The 18,937-nt window shown below is 43.0% G+C and overlaps 1 protein-coding gene across 2 annotated transcripts in view; it reads right to left on the minus strand.

Moving 5' to 3' along the window:
• LOC311134573 (lysM and putative peptidoglycan-binding domain-containing protein 4-like) overlaps positions 1–17,061 on the minus strand; it is a 24,850-nt gene extending 7,789 nt beyond the window's left edge. The window contains exons 1-2 of one of the 2 annotated variants that reach the window (XM_084168298.1): positions 16,962–17,061; positions 14,763–15,041 (exon numbers count right to left, since the gene is read on the minus strand). In XM_084168298.1, the coding sequence (XP_084024424.1) occupies positions 14,763–15,029 (267 nt within the window). In that variant the 5' untranslated portion in view covers positions 15,030–15,041; positions 16,962–17,061. The remainder of the gene's footprint in view (positions 1–14,762; positions 15,042–16,961) is intronic. The other variant, XM_084168299.1, reaches the window with a different exon arrangement.
• Positions 17,062–18,937: the final 1,876 nt, after the last annotated feature.

Below are 18,937 nucleotides of genomic sequence, written 5' to 3' on the forward strand. Positions count from 1 at the left end.
GCCTGTTTGATGGTTCGTCAGAGGGCATAGCGGGATTTCTTATAAGCGTCCGGGTTAGAGTCCCGCTCCTTGAAAGCGGCAGCTCTACCCTTTAGCTCAGTGCGGATGTTTCCTGTAATCCATGGCTTCTGGTTGGGGTACAGTGGAGAAAAAAAGTATTTAGTCAGCCACCAATTGTGCAAGTTCTCCCACTTAAAAAGATGAGAGAGGCCTGTAATTTTCATCATAGGTACACGTCAACTATGACAGACAAATTAGAACTTTTCTTTCCAGAAAATCACATTGTAGGATTTTTAATGAATTTATTTGCAAATTATGGTGGAAAATAAGTATTTGGTCAATAACAAAAGTTTCTCAATACTTTGTTATATACCCTTTGTTGGCAATGACACAGGTCAAACGTTTTCTGTAAGTCTTCACAAGGTTTTCACACACTGTTGCTGGTATTTTGGCCCATTCCTCCATGCAGATCTCCTCTAGAGCAGTGATGTTTTGGGGCTGTCGCTGGGCAACACGGATTTTCAACTCCCTCCAAAGATTTTCTATGGGGTTGAGATCTGGAGACTGGCTAGGCCACTCCAGGACCTTGAAATGCTTCTTACGAAGCCACTCCTTCGTTGCCCGGGCGGTGTGTTTGGGATCATTGTCATGCTGAAAGACCCAGCCACGTTTCATCTTCAATGCCCTTGCTGATGGAAGGAGGTTTTCACTAAAAATCTCACGATACATGGCCCCATTCATTCTTTCCTTTACACGGATCAGTCGTCCTGGTCCCTTTGCAGAAAAACAGCCCCAAAGCATGATGTTTCCACCCCCATACTTCACAGTAGGTATGGTGTTCTTTGGATGCAACTCAGCATTCTTTGTCCTCCAAACACGACAAGTTGAGTTTTTACCAAAAAGTTCTATTTTGGTTTCATCTGACCATATGACATTCTCCCAATCCTCTTCTGGATCATCCAAATGCACTCTAGCAAACTTCAGACGGGCCTGGACATGTACTGGCTTAAGCAGGGGGACACGTCTGGCACTGCAGAATTTGAGTCCCTGGCGGCATAGTGTGTTACTGATGGTAGTCTTTGTTACTTTGGTCCCAGCTCTCTGCAGGTCATTCACTAGGTCCCCCCGTGTGGTTCTGGGATTTTTGCTCACCGTTCTTGTGATCATTTTGACCCCACGGGGTGAGATCTTGTGTGGAGCCCCAGATCGAGGGAGATTATCAGTGGTCTAGTATGTCTTCCATTTCCTAATAATTGCTCCCACAGTTGATTTCTTCAAACCAAGCTGCTTACCTATTGCAGATTCAGTCTTCCCAGCCTGGTGCAGGTCTACAATTTTGTTTCTGGTGTCCTTTGACAGCTCTTTGGTCTTGGCCATAGTGGAGTTTGGAGTGTGACTGTTTGAGGTTGTGGACAGGTGTCTTTTATACTGATAACAAGTTCAAACAGGTGCCATTAATACAGGTAACGAGTGGAGGACAGAGGAGCCTCCTAAAGAAGAAGTTACAGGTCTGTGAGAGCCAGAAATCTTGCTTGTTTGTAGGTGACCAAATACTTATTTTCCACCATAATTTGCAAATAAATTCATAAAAAATCCTACAATGTGATTTTCTGGATTTTTTTTCCTCAGTTTGTCTCTCACAGTTGACGTGTACCTATGATGAAAATTACAGGCCTCTCATCTTTTTAAGTGGGAGTACTTGCACAATTGGTGGCTGACTAAATACTTTTTTCCCCCACTGTATGTACGTACGGTCACTGTGGGGACGACATCATCGATGCACTTATTGATGAAGCCAGTGACTGATGTGGTGTATTCCTCAATGATATCTGAAGAATCTCGGAACATGTTCCAGTCTGTGCTAGCAAAATAGTCCTGTAGCTTAGCATCTGCGTCATCTGACCACTTTTTTATTAACCGAGTCACTGGTGCTTCCTGCTTTAGTTTTTGCTTATAATCAGGAATCAGGAGGATAGAGTTATGGTCAGATTTGCCAAATGGAGGGCGAGGGAGAGCTTTGTATGCGTCTCTGTGTGTGTAGTAAAGGTGGTCTAGAGTTTTTTTTCCCTCTGGTTGAACATTTCACATGCTGGTAGAAATTAGGTAGAACGGATTTAAGTTTCCCTGCATTAAAGTACCCGGCCACTAGGAGCGCTGCCTCTGGATGAGCATTTTCCTGTTGACTTATGGCCTTATACAGCTCATTCAGTGCAATCTTAATGCCAGCATTGGTTTGTGGTGGTAAATAGACAGCTATGAAAAATATAGATGAAAACTCTCTTGGTAAATAGTGTGGTCTACAGCTTATCATAAGATACTCACCCTCAGGCAGGCAAAACCTAGAGACTTCCTTAGTACTTGATTTTGTGCACCAGCTGTTGTTTACAAATATACACAGACCGCCACCCCTTGTCTTACCGGAGTCAGCCGTTCTATCCTGCCGATGTAGCGTCTAGCCCGCTAGCTGTATGTTGTCCATGTCGTCGTTCAGCCACGACTCGGTGAAACATAAGATTACAGTTTTTAATGTCCCATTGGTAGGATAACCGTAATCTTAAATCATCCAATTTATTCTCAAATGATTGAAGATTGGCTAATAGGATTGATGGGAGCAGCAGTTTACTCGCTCGCCGTCGGATCCTTACAAGGCACCCCGACCTACGTCCACGATATCTCTGTCTCTTCCTCATGCGAATGACGGGGATTTGGGCCTTGTCGGGTGTCTGTAGGATATCCTTCACGGCCGCCTCGTTGAAGAAAAAATCTTCGTCCATTACGAGGTGAGTAATCGCGGTCCTGGTATCCAGAAGCTCTTTTTGGTTATAAGAGACGATGGCAGAAACATTATGTACAAAATAAATTACAAATAACGCGGAAAAACACACATAATAGTACAATTGGTTAGAGGGCTGTAAAAATATTTGAGGACAGGGCTTTGTGATGGCCACTCCAATACCTTGACTTTGTTGTCCTTAAGCCATTTTGCCACAACTTTGGAAGTATGCTTGGGGTCATTGTCCATTTGGAAGACCCATTTGCGACCAAGCTTTAACTTCCTGACTGATGTCTTGAGATGTTGCTTCAATATATCCACATAATTTTCCTTCCTCATGATGCCATCTATTTTGTGAAGTGCACCAGTCCCTCCTGCAGCAAAGCACCCCCACAGCATGATGCTGCCACCCCCATGCTTCACGGTTGGGATGGTGTTCTTCGGCTTGCAAGAAACCCCCTTTTTCCTCAAAACATAACGATGGTCATTATGGTCATAACGATGGTCATTCGTTTCATCAGACCAGTGGACATTTCTCCAAAAAGTACGATCTTTGTCCCCATGTGCAGTTGCAAAGCGTAGTCTGGCTTTTTTATGGCGGTTTTGGAGCAGTGGCTTCTTCCTTGCTGAGCGGCCTTTCAGGTTATGTCAATATAGGACTCGTTTTACTGTGGATATAGATACTTTTGTACCTGTTTCCTCCACCATCTTCACAAGGTCCTTTGCTGTTGTTCTGGGATTGATTTGCACTTTTCACACCAAAGTACGTTCATCTCTAGGAGACAGAACGCGTCTCCTTCCTGAGCGGTATGACGGCTGCGTGGTCCCATGGCGTATATACTTGCGTACTATTGTTTGTACAGATGAACGAGGTACCTTCAGGCATTTGAAAATTGCTCCCAAGGATGAACCAGACTTGTGGAGGTCTACAATTTTTTTTCTGAGGTCTTGGCTGATTTCTTTTGATTTTCCCATGATGTCAAGCAAAGAGGCACTGAGTTTGAAGGTAGGCCTTGAAATACATCCACAGGTACAACTCCGATTGACTCAAATGATGTCATGGCTTTAGAAGCTTCTGATTTTTCCAAGCTGTTTAAAGGCACAGTCAACTTAGTGTATGTAAACTTCTGACCCACTGGAATTGTGATACAGTGAATTATAAGTGAAATCATCTGTCTGCAAACAATTGTTGGAAAAATTACTTGTGTCATGCACAAAGTAGATGTCCTAACCGACTTGCCAAAACTATAGTTTGTTAACAAGAAATTTGTGTAGTGGTTGAAAAACGAGTTTTAATGACTCCAACCTAAGCGTATGTAAACCTCCGACTAACTGTATATATATATACACAAAATAAAGGGAACACTTAAACAACACAATGTAACTCCAAGTCAATCACACTTCTGTGAAATCAAACGGTTCACTTAGGAAGCAACACTGATTGATAATACATTTCACATGCTGTTGTGCAAATGGAATAGACAACAGGTGGAAATTATAGGCAATTAGCAAGACACCCCCAATAAAGAAATTGTTCTGCAGGTGGTGACCACAGACCACTTCTCAGTTCCTATGCTTCCTGGCTGATGTTTCGCTCACTTTTGAATGCTGGCGGTGCTTTCACTCTAGTGGTAGCATGAGACGGAGTCTACAACCCACACAAGTGGCTCAGGTAGTGCAGCTCATCCAGGATGGCACATCAATGCGAGCTGTGGCAAGAAGGTTTGCTGTGTCTGTCAGCGTAGTGTCTAGAGCATGGAGGCGCTACCAGGAGACAGGCCAGTACATCAGGAGACGTGGAGGAGGCCGTAGGAGGGCAACAACCCAGCAGCAGGACCGCTACCTCCGCCTTTGTGCAAGGAGGAGCAGGAGGAGCACTGCCAGAGCCCTGCAAAATGACCTCCAGCAGGCCACAAATGTGCATGTGTTTGCTCAAACGGTCAGAAACAGACTCCATGAGGGTGGTATGAGGGCACGACGTCCACAGGTGGGGGTTGTGCTTACAGCCCAACACCGTGCAGGACGTTTGGCATTTGCCAGAGAACACCAAGATTGGCAAATTCGCCACTGGCGCCCTGTGCTCTTCACAGATGAAAGCAGGTTCACACTGAGCACATGACAGACGTGACAGAGTCTGGAGACGCCGTGGAGAACGTTCTGCTGCCTGCAACATCCTCCAGCATGACCGGTTTGGCGGTGGGTCAGTCATGGTGTGGGGTGGCATTTCTTTGGGGGGCCGCACAGCCCTCCATGTGCTCGCCAGAGGTAGCCTGACTGCCATTAGGTACCGAGATGAGATCCTCAGACCCCTTGTGAGACCATATGCTGGTGCGGTTGGCCCTGGGTTCCTCCTAATGCAAGACAATGCTAGACCTCATGTGGCTGGAGTGTGTCAGCAGTTCCTGCAAGAGGAAGGCATTGATTCTATGGACTGGCCCGCCCGTTCCCCAGACCTGAATCCAGTTGAGCACATCTGGGACATCATGTCTCGCTCCATCCACCAACGCCCCGTTGCACCACAGACTGTCCAGGAGTTGGCGGATGCTTTAGTCCAGGTCTGGGAGGAGATCCCTCAGGAGACCATCCGCCACCTCATCAGGAGCATGCCCAGGCATTGTAGGGAGGTCATAGAGGCACGTGGAGGCCACACACACTACTGAGTCTCATTTTGACTTGTTTTAAGGACATTACATCAAAGTTGGATCAGCCTGTAGTGTGGTTTTCCACTTTAATTTTGAGGGTGACTCCAAATCCAGACCTGCATGGGTTGATACATTTGATTTCCATTGATAATTTGTGTGATTTTGTTGTCAGCACTTTCAACTATGTAAAGAAAAAAGTATTTAATAAGATTATTTCATTCATTCAGATCTAGGATGTGTTGTGTAAGTGTTCCCTTTATTTTTTTGAGCAGTGTATATATATATATATATATATATATATATATATACACACACAGTGGGGAGAACAAGTATTTGATACACTGCCGATTTTGCAGGTTTTCCTACTTACAAAGCATGTAGAGGTCTGTAATTTTTATCATAGGTACACTTCAACTGTGAGAGACAGAATCTAAAACGAAAATCCAGAAAATCACATTGTATGATTTTTAAGTAATTAATTTGCATTTTATTGCATGACATAAGTATTTGATACATCAGAAAAGCAGAACTTAATATTTGGTACAGAAACCTTTGTTTGCAATTACAGAGATCATACGTTTCCTGTAGGTCTTGACCAAGTTTGTACACACTGCAGCAGGGATTTTGGCCCACTCCTCCATTCAGACCTTCTCCAGATTCTTCAGGTTTCGGGGCTGTCGCTGGGCAATACGGACTTTCAGCTCCCTCCAAAGATTTACTACTGGGTTCAGGTCTGGAGACTGGCTAGGCCACTCCAGGACCTTGAGATGCTTCTTACGGAGCCACTCCTTAGTTGCCCTGGCTGTGTGTTTCGGGTTGTTGTCATGCTGGAAGACCCAGCCACGACCCATCTTCAATGCTCTTACTGAGGGAAGGAGGTTGTTGGCCAAGATCTCGCGATACATGGTCCCATCCATCCTCCCCTCAATACGGTGCAGTCGTCCTGTCCCCTTTGCAGAAAAGCATCCCCAAAGAATGATGTTTACACCTCCATGCTTCACGGTTGGGATGGTGTTCTTGGGGTTGTACTCATCCTTCTTCTTCCTCCAAACATGGCGAGGGGAGTTTAGACCAAAAAGTTATATTTTTGTCTCATCAGACCACATGACCTTCTCCCATTCCTCCTCTGGATCATCCAGATGGTCATTGGCAAACTTCAGAAGGGCCTGGACATGCACTGGCTTGAGCAGGGGGACCGTGTGTGCGCTGCAGGATTTTAACCCATGACGGCGTAGTGTGTTACTAATGGTTTTCTTTGAGACTGTGGTCCCAGCTCTCTTCAGGTCATTGACCAGGTCCTGCTGTGTAGTTCTGGGCTGATCCCTCACCTTCCTCATGATCATTGATGCCCCACGAGGTGAGATCTTGCATGGAGCCCCAGACCGAGGGTGATTGACCGTCATCTTGAACTTCTTCCATTTTCTAATAATTGTGCCAACAGTTGTTACCTTCTCACCAAGCTGCTTACCTATTGTCCTGTAGCCCATCCCAGCCTTGTGCAGGTCTACAATTTTATCCCTGATGTCCTTACACAGCTCTCTGGTCTTGGCCATTGTGGAGAGGTTGGAGTATGTTTGATTGAGTGTGTGGACAGGTGTCTTTTATACAGGTAACGAGTTCAAACAGGTGCAGTTAATACAGGTAATGAGTGGAGAAGAAGAGGGCTTCTTAAAGAAAAACTAACAGGTCTGTGAGAGCCGGAATTCTTACTGGTTGGTAGGTGATCAAATACTTATGTCATGCAATAAAATGCAAATTAATTACTTCAAAATCATACAATGTGATTTTCTGGATTTTTGTTTTAGATTCCGTCTCTCACAGTTGAAGTGTACCTATGATAAAAACTACAGACCTCTACATGCTTTGTAAGTAGGAAAACCTGCAAAATCGGAAGTGTATCAAATACTTCATCTCCCCACTGTATATATATATATATATATATATATATATATATATATATATACACACAGTGGATATAAAAAGTCTACACACCCCTGTTAAAATGCCAGGTTTTTGCAATGTAAAAGAATGAGACAAAGATAAATCATGTCAGAACTGTTTCCACTGTTAATGTGACCTATAATGTGAACAATTCAATTGAAAAACAAACTGAAATCTTCGAGGGGGAAAAATGAAAAATAAAAACCTTATAATAACCTATTTGCATAAGTGTACTGGGGATGTGGCTGTGTTCAGAATTAACCAATCACATTCAAACTCATGTTAAATAGAAGTCATTACACACCTGCCATCATTTAAAGTGACTGATTAATCACAAATAAAGTTCAGCTGTTCTAGTAGGATTTACCTGACATTTTCTTAGTTGCATCTCAGAGCAAAAGCCATGGTCCGCAGAGAGCTTCCAAGGCATCAGAGGGATCTCATTGTTGAAAGATATCAGTCAGGAGAAGGGTACAAAATAATTTCCAAAGGATTACATATACCATGGAACACAGTGAAGACAGTCATCATCAAGTGGAGAAAATATGGCACAACAGAGACATTACCAAGAACTGGACGTCCCTCCAAAATTTATGAAAAGACGAGAAGAAAACTGGTCAGGGAGGCTTCCAAGAGGCCTACAGCAACATTAAAGGAACTGCAGGAATTTATGGCAAGTACTGGCTGTGTGCTACATGTGACAACAATCTCCCGTATTCTTCATATGAATGGGCTATGGAGTAGGGTGGCAAGACGAAAGCCTTTTCTTACGAAGAAAAAAACACCCAAGCCCGGCTGAGCATGTGGGAAAATGTGTTATGGTCTGATGAAACCAAGGTTGAACTTTTTGGCCATAATTCCAAAAGGTATGTTTGGCACAAAAACAACACTGCACATCACCCAAAGAACACCATACCCACAGTGAAGCATGGTGGTGGCAGCATCATGCTTTGGGGCTGTTTTTCTTCAGCTGGAACCGGGGCCTTAGTCAGGGTGGAGGGAATTATGAACAGTTCCAAATACCAGGCAATTTTGGCACAAAACCTTCAGGCGTCCGTTAGAAAGCTGAAGATGAAGAGGAAGTTCACCTGTCAGCACGACTACGACCCAAAGCGCACATCGAAATCCACAAATGCATGGCTTCACCAGAAGAAGATTAACGTTTTGGAATGGCCCAGCCAGAGCCCAGACCTGAATCCAATTGAACATCTCTGGGGTGATCTGAAGAGGGCTGTGCACAGGAGATGTCCTCGCAATCTGACAGATTTGGAGCGCTTTTGCAAAGAAGAGTGGGCAAATATTGCCACGTCAAGATGTGCCATGCTAATAGACTCCTACCCAAAAAGACTGAGTGCTGTAATAAAATCAAAAGGTGCTTCAACAAAGTATTAGTTTAAGAGTGTGCACACTTATGCAACCAGGTTATTGTGAGTTTTTAATTTTTCCCCCTCAAAGATTTCAGTTTGTTTTTCAATTGAATTGTTCATGTTATAGGTCACATTAAAGGTGGAAAAAGTTCTGACATGATTTATCTTTGTCTCCTTCTTTTACATCACAAAAACCTGGCATTTTAACAGGGGTGTGTAGACTTTTTATATCCACTGTATATATATATTTAAATAATCAAAGAAAAAAATCGGAATAATATGCAACCAAATCAAATGAATAATATGCAACCATTCAAACAAGTGCATTAGCATGAGAAGAAAAAACTTATTTCACTTACCAGTCTAAGGTCGCGTCCTTTCCTTCCAAAAACATCAGCGGTTGAGTCAAAACCAGTCCGATTCTGTGTCACTTTCACGGTCAATTTCTACTATTATCTCATCCAAATCGGTATATCTGGACTTCGATTTAGCTTTTCCAGTGTTAGAAGCCATTGTTGTACTTACTAAAATTGCTGAAAACTTTGTAGAACTAAATCGAGCTGTGCGTAATGAAAACTCCTCTTGGTCCTTTCGATTTTCAATGGAGAATGAGTCTCGTTGCGTGCGGGCTTAGCACAATGGCTTTTACTCATACAAAGGACCATCACATACGCATGTAAAGCCCAGCTCATTGGCTATCTAGCTAGCTATGTTTCAAAATGATAGGTGGTCATTGGACCAAGATACAGTCAATCAAGTGAACACCACCCGTCTCATTGGTGCGTAATGTGGTCAGCCCATGGTGGGCTAAAATAACTTTTGTGTAGCCTATATGTCATGCAGAATGCTGAAAAAAGTTTGGTTGTCTTCTTGAGTATCTGAGGATCACAGAAAACAGAACTTGACCGGGTGAAACAAGGTGTAGCGTTTATATTATCAAACAAAACTAAGCTGGATTTTATCTCTGGGACCCTCAGGATGACAAATCAGAGCAAGATTACTGAATGTAAGTACATTATTTACCTTCAGATGTGAATTATCAAACCTGTCGCCGTGATAAGTGTTTTGTTGTTGTGCATCTTCAAACAATAGCATGGTATTTTTTCACTGTAATACCTACTGTAAATTGGACACTGCAGTTAGATTAACAATCATTTTAGCTTTCTGCCCATATAAGCCCATATATGTCCGTGAAAATGTGCTTTTGTTTACAACGTCCTTGTAGTCACATTATCCGTATTGAGCAACAACTGTCCCGATTTCAGGACACCCATCCAGTAGAGCAGGGGTGTCAAACTCATTTTAGCTCAGGGGCCACATGGAGGAAAATCTATTCCCAAGTGGGCCGGACCGATAAAATCATGGTATATATAACTTAAAAACAACAACTTCAGATTGTTTTCATTGTTTTAATACGATCAACATAAAACATAAAGCTGGGGCCTGAGGACAGTGTGTCCAAAATAGTACAAGCACAACATCACTATTAATCATAAAACACCTCAAGTTTATTTGAAAATTCTAAAGAAAAAGAACACACAAAACACACAATGCCTCAGTGATTCACAGAACTGTTTCACAGATCACAGAACTATATCAGGGTGTCATTTCTCAGGCAGAAATGTAGATAAAAAGAATGAAATCCTGTTCCCCAAACAAGTGCAAGAACCACAGAGTCAAGAATAGGTTAAATATATAAATAAAATAAAATCAATTAAAAACAACATCAACATAAAAACATATAAACATAAAGCTGGAGCCTGAGGACAGTGTGTCCAAAAGCACAACATCACTATTAATCATAAAACACCTCAAGTTATTTGAAAATGCTGAGGACAAAGAACACACAAACACACAATGCCTCAGTGATTCACAGAAGTATATCACAGAACTATATCAGGGTGTCTCATGCAGCACTTTAAGTGGGGTTGCATAGTTTATTTGACTCCTGATACCTGGCATCTTTTAGCTTTCACCAGCGCATCAATATCAGGCGTCACATCCTGAGTGGCAGCCAACTTCAGGATGTGATTCAAGTGCTTGTGCGTGAGCCTTGAGAGCAGCTTTGTTTTATTTATGCTCATTACAGAGAAAACTTGCTCACAAAGATATGTGGTTCCAAACATACACAACAGTTTTGCAGCGAGGGTTGTCAAGTTGGGGTAACCTGGCAAGAGATTCTGATAAAATGTGTCCAAGCCAGCTGCGGCAAATTTGCCCTTCAAATCCGAGTCACACTGCAAGTCTATAATTTCAAGTTGGATGCTGACGGGCAGATCAGAAGGATTCACGGTGAATGGGAGCAAAAAACGTTGAAGTCTTTCTCCCGTTCACCCAAAATCTGAAAGCGTTGCTCAAACTCCCGTAACAGTCCCGTTATTTTATCTTTGAACCGCTTCATGTCTGTCACATGTTGGGTCGCGCACACATTTTTCAGACAGGGGAAGTGAGCTGCATCACCACCGGCGAGTTGCGTCTCCCACAATGACAGCTTCAACTTGAAAGAACGTATGCTGTCATAATACTGCATGACAACTTTGTTGCGCCCTTGCAGCTGTTTGTTCAAGTTATTCAGGTGCTCTGTAACATCCACCATAAATGCAAGGTCCTGCATCCATTCTGCGGAATGAAATTCTAACACTGGTTTGCCCTTTTCTTCCATGAACTGTTCAATTTCTTCTCGTAAATCAAAGAAACGCCTCAGCACAGCACCTCGGCTTAACCATCTTACCTCAGTGTGGTATGGCAGGCCATAGATGTGGTCTTTCTCTCTGAGAAGGCTGTCAAACTGACGTTGATTCAGGCTTCTGGATCGGATGAAATTAACAGTTTGGATAATATAATAATAATAATATAATAATAATATAATATAATAATATAATACCGTATTGGTCCGAATATAAGACGGCCTTTTTTCCCCTCGAAATAGGTCCAAAAAAGTCGGGTCGTCTTATATTCGGGGTCTAGTATTCAGAGCGCAGTTTCTCTTCTTCGGCGCTCCCTTTAAATGTCAATACACATTCGCGGGCACAGATGGCGCCAAAAATTCGTTCCGGACGGAGGGAAGAGGCGTCCTTAACAACCAGCCCGTTACCGGTGTTTAAAGATGGAAAGACAGGCTGACCATTTAGAGACAAGTGGCTCAAAAGTGGGCCAGGTCAATAAACAACAGCGGAGGAGCTATGATGCCAATTTCAAAATAATGGTTGTCAATAAGGCAGAGTCATCTAACAACTGCCAAGCTGCCAAGACATTCGGGGTCACTGAGTGTAATGTAAGAAGATGGCGAGCAGAAAAACAACGTCTAAAAGATGCTAACAGTCAGCGAAAATCCTTCCGTGGTCCTCAAAGTGGTCGTTTCATTGAGGTTGACCGGAGGGTTTTTGAATATGTCAGGGAAAAAAGAAGTGAGGGAATGCCCATTACCAGAGCTGTCATCCAGGTTAAGGCCCTGGAAATCGCCAGAGAGCTCAACATCACTGGATTTAAAGCCAGCCTCGGCTGGTGTCGTAGGATGATGCGGCGTAATGGACTGTCACTTAGACGGAGAACGAGTTTGGCCCAACGCCTGCCGTCAGACTTCGGAGAGAAGCTGCTTTCGTTTCAGCGCTTTGTTATCAACCTGAGGAAGAAGCACTCCTACCCGCTGGATCAGATCGGCAATGCTGATCAGACACCCGTTTATTTCGACATGCCAACATCGGTGACTGTCAATAGAAAGGGAGAAAAGTCTGTGTTGGTGAAATCAACGGGCAACGAGAAGAGCCGCGTCACTGTCATGTTGACATGTCTCGCTGGTGGCAGCAAACTCCCCCCGTATGTCATTCTTAAGCGTAAGACTGTGCCAAAGGACCCAATGCCAGCTGGCATTATTGTGCGCGCCCAGGAGAAGGGCTGGATGGAGTCGGGGCTTGTAGTGGACTGGCTAAAGGTTGTGTGGGGCGCACGCTACGGGGGACTGAGGAAGAGGAGGAACATGCTCGTTCTGGATGCGTTCCGCGGACATCTGACTGAGCCCGTGAAAAGTCAGGTGCGAGCAATGAACGGGGATCTTGTGATCATACCAGGGGGAATGACAAGCCAGCTACAGGTGTTGGACGTAGTTGTGAACAAGCCTTTCAAGGATAACCTGCGAAAAAAATACACAGAGTGGCTCCTGTCTGGCAACCACGCACTCACACCGACCGGGAAAATACAGAAGCCGTCAGTCCGTCTACTGTGTGAATGGATCCTGCATGCATGGGATGCTATTCCCTCACAGAGCATCATCGATGGCTTTAAAAAATGTTGCATCTCAAATGCATTGGACGGCAGCGAGGACGACGTGCTTTGGGAGGAGCCGGTGGAAGCGGAGCAGCTGGGGAGCGATGACAGCGAGAGCGAACACAGCGGGGCAGAGGACGTGTGTGAGGGATAGAGAGACATCGGAGGAGAAGTTTGGCGAATTTTTGTTAAGTTTAGTTAAATGTGTGGCCTGTATTTTCTCTGTTATTTAAAAATGTTGCTTTATTATTGCTTGATATTAATTTTGAATCATACTGTACATAGTTTGCCTTTGTGTTTAATTCACTGTGTTTTTAATATTGTTATTTTAAAATAAAATGAAGTTCTTTGTTCGGCAAATCTAGTCTGCAAATCTGTTTTTCTAAATGTTTGTGTTGAAAAACGGGGGGTCGTCTTATAATCAGGGTCGTCTTATATTCGGACCAATACGGTAATAATATAATAAAAATAATAACCACCTTCATGACGTTATCCATCTTTAATGACTTGCAACACAAAGCCTCCTGGTGCAAAATACAGTGAAAAGTCCAAAAATCACGTCCTCCATTTGCAGATTGCACTTTCTCTCTGAACTTTGTCACAACGCCTGCTTTTTACCCGATCATTGAGGGCGCACCATCTGTAGCCAGGCTGACAGCGCGGGACCAGCCCACTCCGACCCTGTCCAGCGCGCTGACGAGTGCAGTGAAAATATCAGCTGCTGTCGTTGTATCTGTCATCGGCACCAACTCCACGAACTCCTCGGTGACGGTCAATGTGTCATCAACTCTGCGGATGAAAATGGCCAGTTGTGCAACATCTGTAATGTCCGTGCTTTCATCAATTGCAACCGAAAACGCAATAAATTACTTTACTTTTTGCTTCAACTGGCTGTCCAAATCCACTGAAAGATCGGAAATCCTGTCTGCAACTGTGTTTCTTGTCAGGCTGATATTTGCAAAAGCCTGGTGCTTTTCAGGGCACACAATCTCCGCTGCCTTCATCATGCATGTTTTTACAAATTCACCCTCACTAAATGGTTTTGAAGCCACTGCGATTTCATTAGCAATGAGGTAGCTAGCTTTCACTGCAGCGTCACTGATGTCTCGGCTGTGAGTAAACACAGACTGCTGTTTCTTCAGACCCGCCAACAGTTCATTCACCTTCTCTCTTCTCCGCTGTCCTTGAAAGTTGTCATATTTGTCCGCATGAAGACTCACATAGTGGCGACGAAGGTTATATTCTTTCAGCACTGCAACATGCTGTGAACACACCAAACATACAGCTTTCCCATTCAATTCCGTGAATAAATAGAAGGATTACTATTTTTCTTGGAACAATCTGCACTCTGCGTCCACTTTTCTCTTTTTTGACAGAGACATATTGGGGCAATGAGGGTGCCAAAGCACATAATGTTAAAAGTAGAAGCCGTAATAAATATCGCGGGTAAAACAAAGTAGCTCATCCGGACTGGCTGCACTTGCTTGACCTATTTGCTCTGCCCCGGTATAAACAGTTTGCTTGCTTAACACAATTGCTATTGCGCCATCCAGTGGACCCAATTGGAACAGCAGTTTCTTTTATTGAAAAATTGCAGCTCATTTTTATACTTTACAAAATCATCTCGCGGGCCGGATTAAACCCGTTTGCGGGCCTGATCCGGCCCGCGGGCCGGACGTTTGACACCCCTGCAGTAGAGGTTAAGTACTTTACACCACTGCTGTACAATACACTGTACAGCTTGCTGCCAGCAAATAAATGGGCTCCAGGACTTACCTTGCAGCCATATTGCAGAGCAAGTTTGTTGAGGTTGTCCCCATCCAATACTTCCCTCTTCAGCAGCATGAGGCTGCCGCGTCTGTCCTGCTCCAGCTCCTGCCGCCCCCGGGGCCTCAGCTCCATCACATTGAACTCTTCTTCCTCTGAAGAGCCAGCAGAGTCATTCTGCTGGCCTCGCCTGAACATGTACACCTGGCCATCTACACTAGCATGGACATCCACTGGGGCCTGGAAGGCACGGGGAACAGGGTCTCCTCTCCACATCACAACTAGCTGCTTTAGGTGGACAGAAAATACACAACATTGTTAAGTGTGATAGCTAAGGGTTTTATGATATGTAGCTAGCTATGCAAACTGACTACAAAAAATACCCCTCTGACATTGTTTCTGTAGGTAGTGCAAAGCCAATCACAAGAACAGTGTTTGAACTGTAAGTTAGGCTAAATCTAATTCGCTATTTTGTAATATTCTTTATTAGCTTAGCTGGCATTGACTTTACAGCAATGTACATTTACCAAAGCCACTTACAACATTTTCAAATAGCTATGCCTTGACTCAGCTTAAATCGACTCTAGTCTAGGGACCATGTAGTCCAGCGGAGACTCCTCAAAGGAGGAAGGGGAGGACCATCCTCCTCAGTGAATTTCATAAAAATTAAAATAGTCAAACATTTTTAAAAAAGTGATCCTTTTTAGATAAAAATATATGATTACTCAAAATTATCTCGACCTGTGCACCTACGTTGTAAACTTTCATTCATAGGATAGGTTGTAGCAACCGAATGATGTGTACAGGGAAAATTGGAGTATCATGTAGTAGCCTAAACCTCTTGATGTTACATTGAGCTGGGTGAATGGAATATGAATGACAGTCATCAAATATGCTGTAATAGAAATAAGGCAATGCTTATAAAGAAAACACAATGTATCGTCCCGTCTTAAACGGCACCGACTGCCACTGATGTAGTCTCATTAATCAGGCTGTAATACACAATTAATTGGTATATACAGCTTGACACTAATGCCTTCAAAATCGTGTAAATGTTCCTTACAAGCCAGATTGTTGAATAAAATTACATTTAAACTTACTCTACCGGTTGTCTGTGCGGTTTGTCCTTCAGCTGCTCGAAATCTGAGACAAAATATCCACAGGAAAGTATTGTTTACCCTACTTTGTAGAGAGCTGGTAAGTATATGGTTAGGTACATAGGTAAAACTAATTTTATATTGGATATGTGGTTCTCTCGTCAATCGCTATTGAACCAAGCATGCCATGACAATGAAAATGGTATGTTCTGAATCAGGGGAGGATAGAGAATGATCAACACATTTTTGTGTATGAATTTTTCATTTGGGTATTTTTTGTTCCGATTTCAATCTTTGAAATAAAATCTCCAATTCACACAAAAGAAGGTGTTGATAGTTCTCCATCCTCCCCTGATTCAGAACATACCATTTTCATTGTCATTGTCATGGCATGCTTGTTTCAATAGCTATATAATTATCCAATATAAAACTAACTTTACCTTGGTGCCAACTGAACCACACACCTACTGACTCTCTTAAAAGTTAGGTAAACAATCAATACTTTCCTGTGGATATGTTGTCTAAAATTTCGAGCAACTGAAGGACAAACCGCACAGCACAGAGAACCGGTAGAGGAGTTTAAATGTAATTTTAATAAACATTCTGGCTTGTAAGGAACATTTACACAACTTTGCAGGCATTAGTGTCAGGCAGTATATAGCTACCAATTAATTGTGTATTACAGCCTGATTAATCAGACTAGGGGCCATGCAGACATACAACAGATAGCACTCATTCTAGTCTCGACTTGTTAGCTATGAATTTGACTAGCTACCTATATAGCAACAGGACATACACAAAGTGGCATACAACTATGAAAATAGATAACTAGCTAACTATATCTACTATAAAACGAGAAGACGAACAAAATAACCAGCAAGCTAGTTAGCTACGTGGTAACGTTAACAGCTACTAGCTAGCTAACCGGCCGAATATATTTTTGACAATGCATGCTTGCTTCCTTCACTCATTGACGTGACATTCGAGCTAGCCAAAAGTAGCTAACGTTAACCTCTAATTTATTAATCAATCTTAAAATAAAATTGACAAAATACGTGTATCCATACCACATTATATTACCTAGTTAATAAGGTTTGAGCTTGCAACTTACCCGGGTTTAAAGTAACTCGTCCAGTTTTCCCATAGTGCCAAATTATCACAGAACTGCCAGATCAGACACACAACTCAGACAACCATGATGACTGTCAGCCTGTAGATTGAAGTACTGATTCAGAATCAGATATTTCATCATTCCTTTATGCAGAAGCTTAGTTTGGGTGTAAACAATCTGATCCTAGGTCTGTGGTGCGCACACACAGTGGCAGGGTATATTGACAAAAATATGCACCAATCAAAAGATAGATTTCACCAACGTTGGCCAGTAGGGTGAAGTCCACCCATATTTGAGAACTTTTCTGGGAAGGATATCTCTACAGAACGCTGCATGTATGACGTGAAGCAACCAATATAAATCATTGGAAGCCACCAGCTAACTCAGGGGGTAGAGAGAAAGGAGTAGATCTGGTTGGCAAATCTTCACGGAAGATGGCGGAAGCAGAGGATGAGGTGGAATCTGAATACAATGGTGGTAGAATCAAGGAGAATTGGTGTATTGTTCAAAAGAATGGAAAACGGAGCAAAGTAGGGTACAGTGATGAGAATGAGCAGACTACCAATCTTGAAGAAACCATTTGAGTTATCCAAACTGGTGGAAAGAGTGCTGGGGAAGTGAAGGATGTGAGGATCACGAGAGGCGGGCTTGTTTAGATTTTTTGTGATTCTGCGGATCAGAAGGAACGTGCATTGTGTCTAAATCGATTTGATAAGTTTGAAGTGTTGTGTGTGTCGCTTCGGAACAGGGCACCCCTCAAGGAGGTTATATCTGGCGTTTCGTGAGAAGTTGATTTGGAAGAGATTACAAATATTCCTGGAGTGATTGAAGCACGTCCGATGAATCGAGTGGTGAATGGGGAAAAAAGTGATGAGTTTCTGTTCTTTTGGTTTTTGAAATGGAGTCTCCGTAATGAGCTATGCATGCCTAGTTTGTTAATTTAGCCTAGCAGATGCTCTTATATAGCCACGTCTTCTGAATGCCCCACAAGGGTAAAAGAGAATGAGGTGGCCAAAGTCAGGGTTGTCCAGAGCAAAGGAGTTACATGGAATATTAGCAAAAGCCGTACCACCTTCTCAGGTCCTAGAGCCTGAGATGGGAGATATGGAGAAGTAAAAGAAGGAAGAAGTGGGATATTTTTTTTATTTTTTTGGCAATGTAATATATTTATTAGGGTGGATTGTTAGAATCACTTAAGTATGGATTTATTTATTTTAATTTTAGTTTTAGTTTCAAACCGTCCAGTTGGTGGCGGCAATACAACTTTTGGATGTAGTTCACCATAAAACCCACAGAAGAAGAAGAAGAAGCTAACTCAGGGTTTCCCAAACTCAGTCCTGGGGCATCCCCCTGGGTGCACGTTTTGTTTTTTGACCTAGCACTACACAGCTGAATCAAATAACCAACTCATCATCAAGCTTTGATTATTTTAATCCTTTGTGTAGTGCTAGGGCAGGACCGAGTTTGGGAAACCCTGAGCTAACTAAGTGCAATTTAATTGTAGAAGTCAGGAGTTACAGTTTAAGATAATCATAAAATGCATTAATCGAATCATGTTATTCTAAGTCAAGCCAGTTACTTCGGCTACTGTTCATTCAGAAAATAACAATTTGAGGTGAAAGAGTGAAATTACTTTGACAGGGTGAGATGAGATTATGGATTACTGACAAAACTCTATTAGATTGTCCTGCCTTCCCTGTGGACACTTTTCTCTAATCATGCAATGAAAAACGTGGGTTCTTCACGTCAGTAGGAAAGCATCAGCGGTTTATCTGTGTCACATCCCACAGGGCTGCATGCAACATGTCGAGAAAGGGAGTGGAGGAGCCGCTCACAGGTATCTAGCTAGCTAATGTTACGGCCCGTGTGAGAAGGGTGCAATTGCAGCCTGCAAGTCAGGGCGTTCATGCATTCCTGCATCTGCAGGAACAGCTCTTTATACTTCTATTGGTCAATTTTTAAGATAGGACAGGCAG

This window comes from Coregonus lavaretus (genome assembly GCF_964263955.1).
Source record: "Coregonus lavaretus genome assembly, chromosome: 9".
NCBI classification, from domain to species: domain Eukaryota; kingdom Metazoa; phylum Chordata; class Actinopteri; order Salmoniformes; family Salmonidae; genus Coregonus; species Coregonus lavaretus.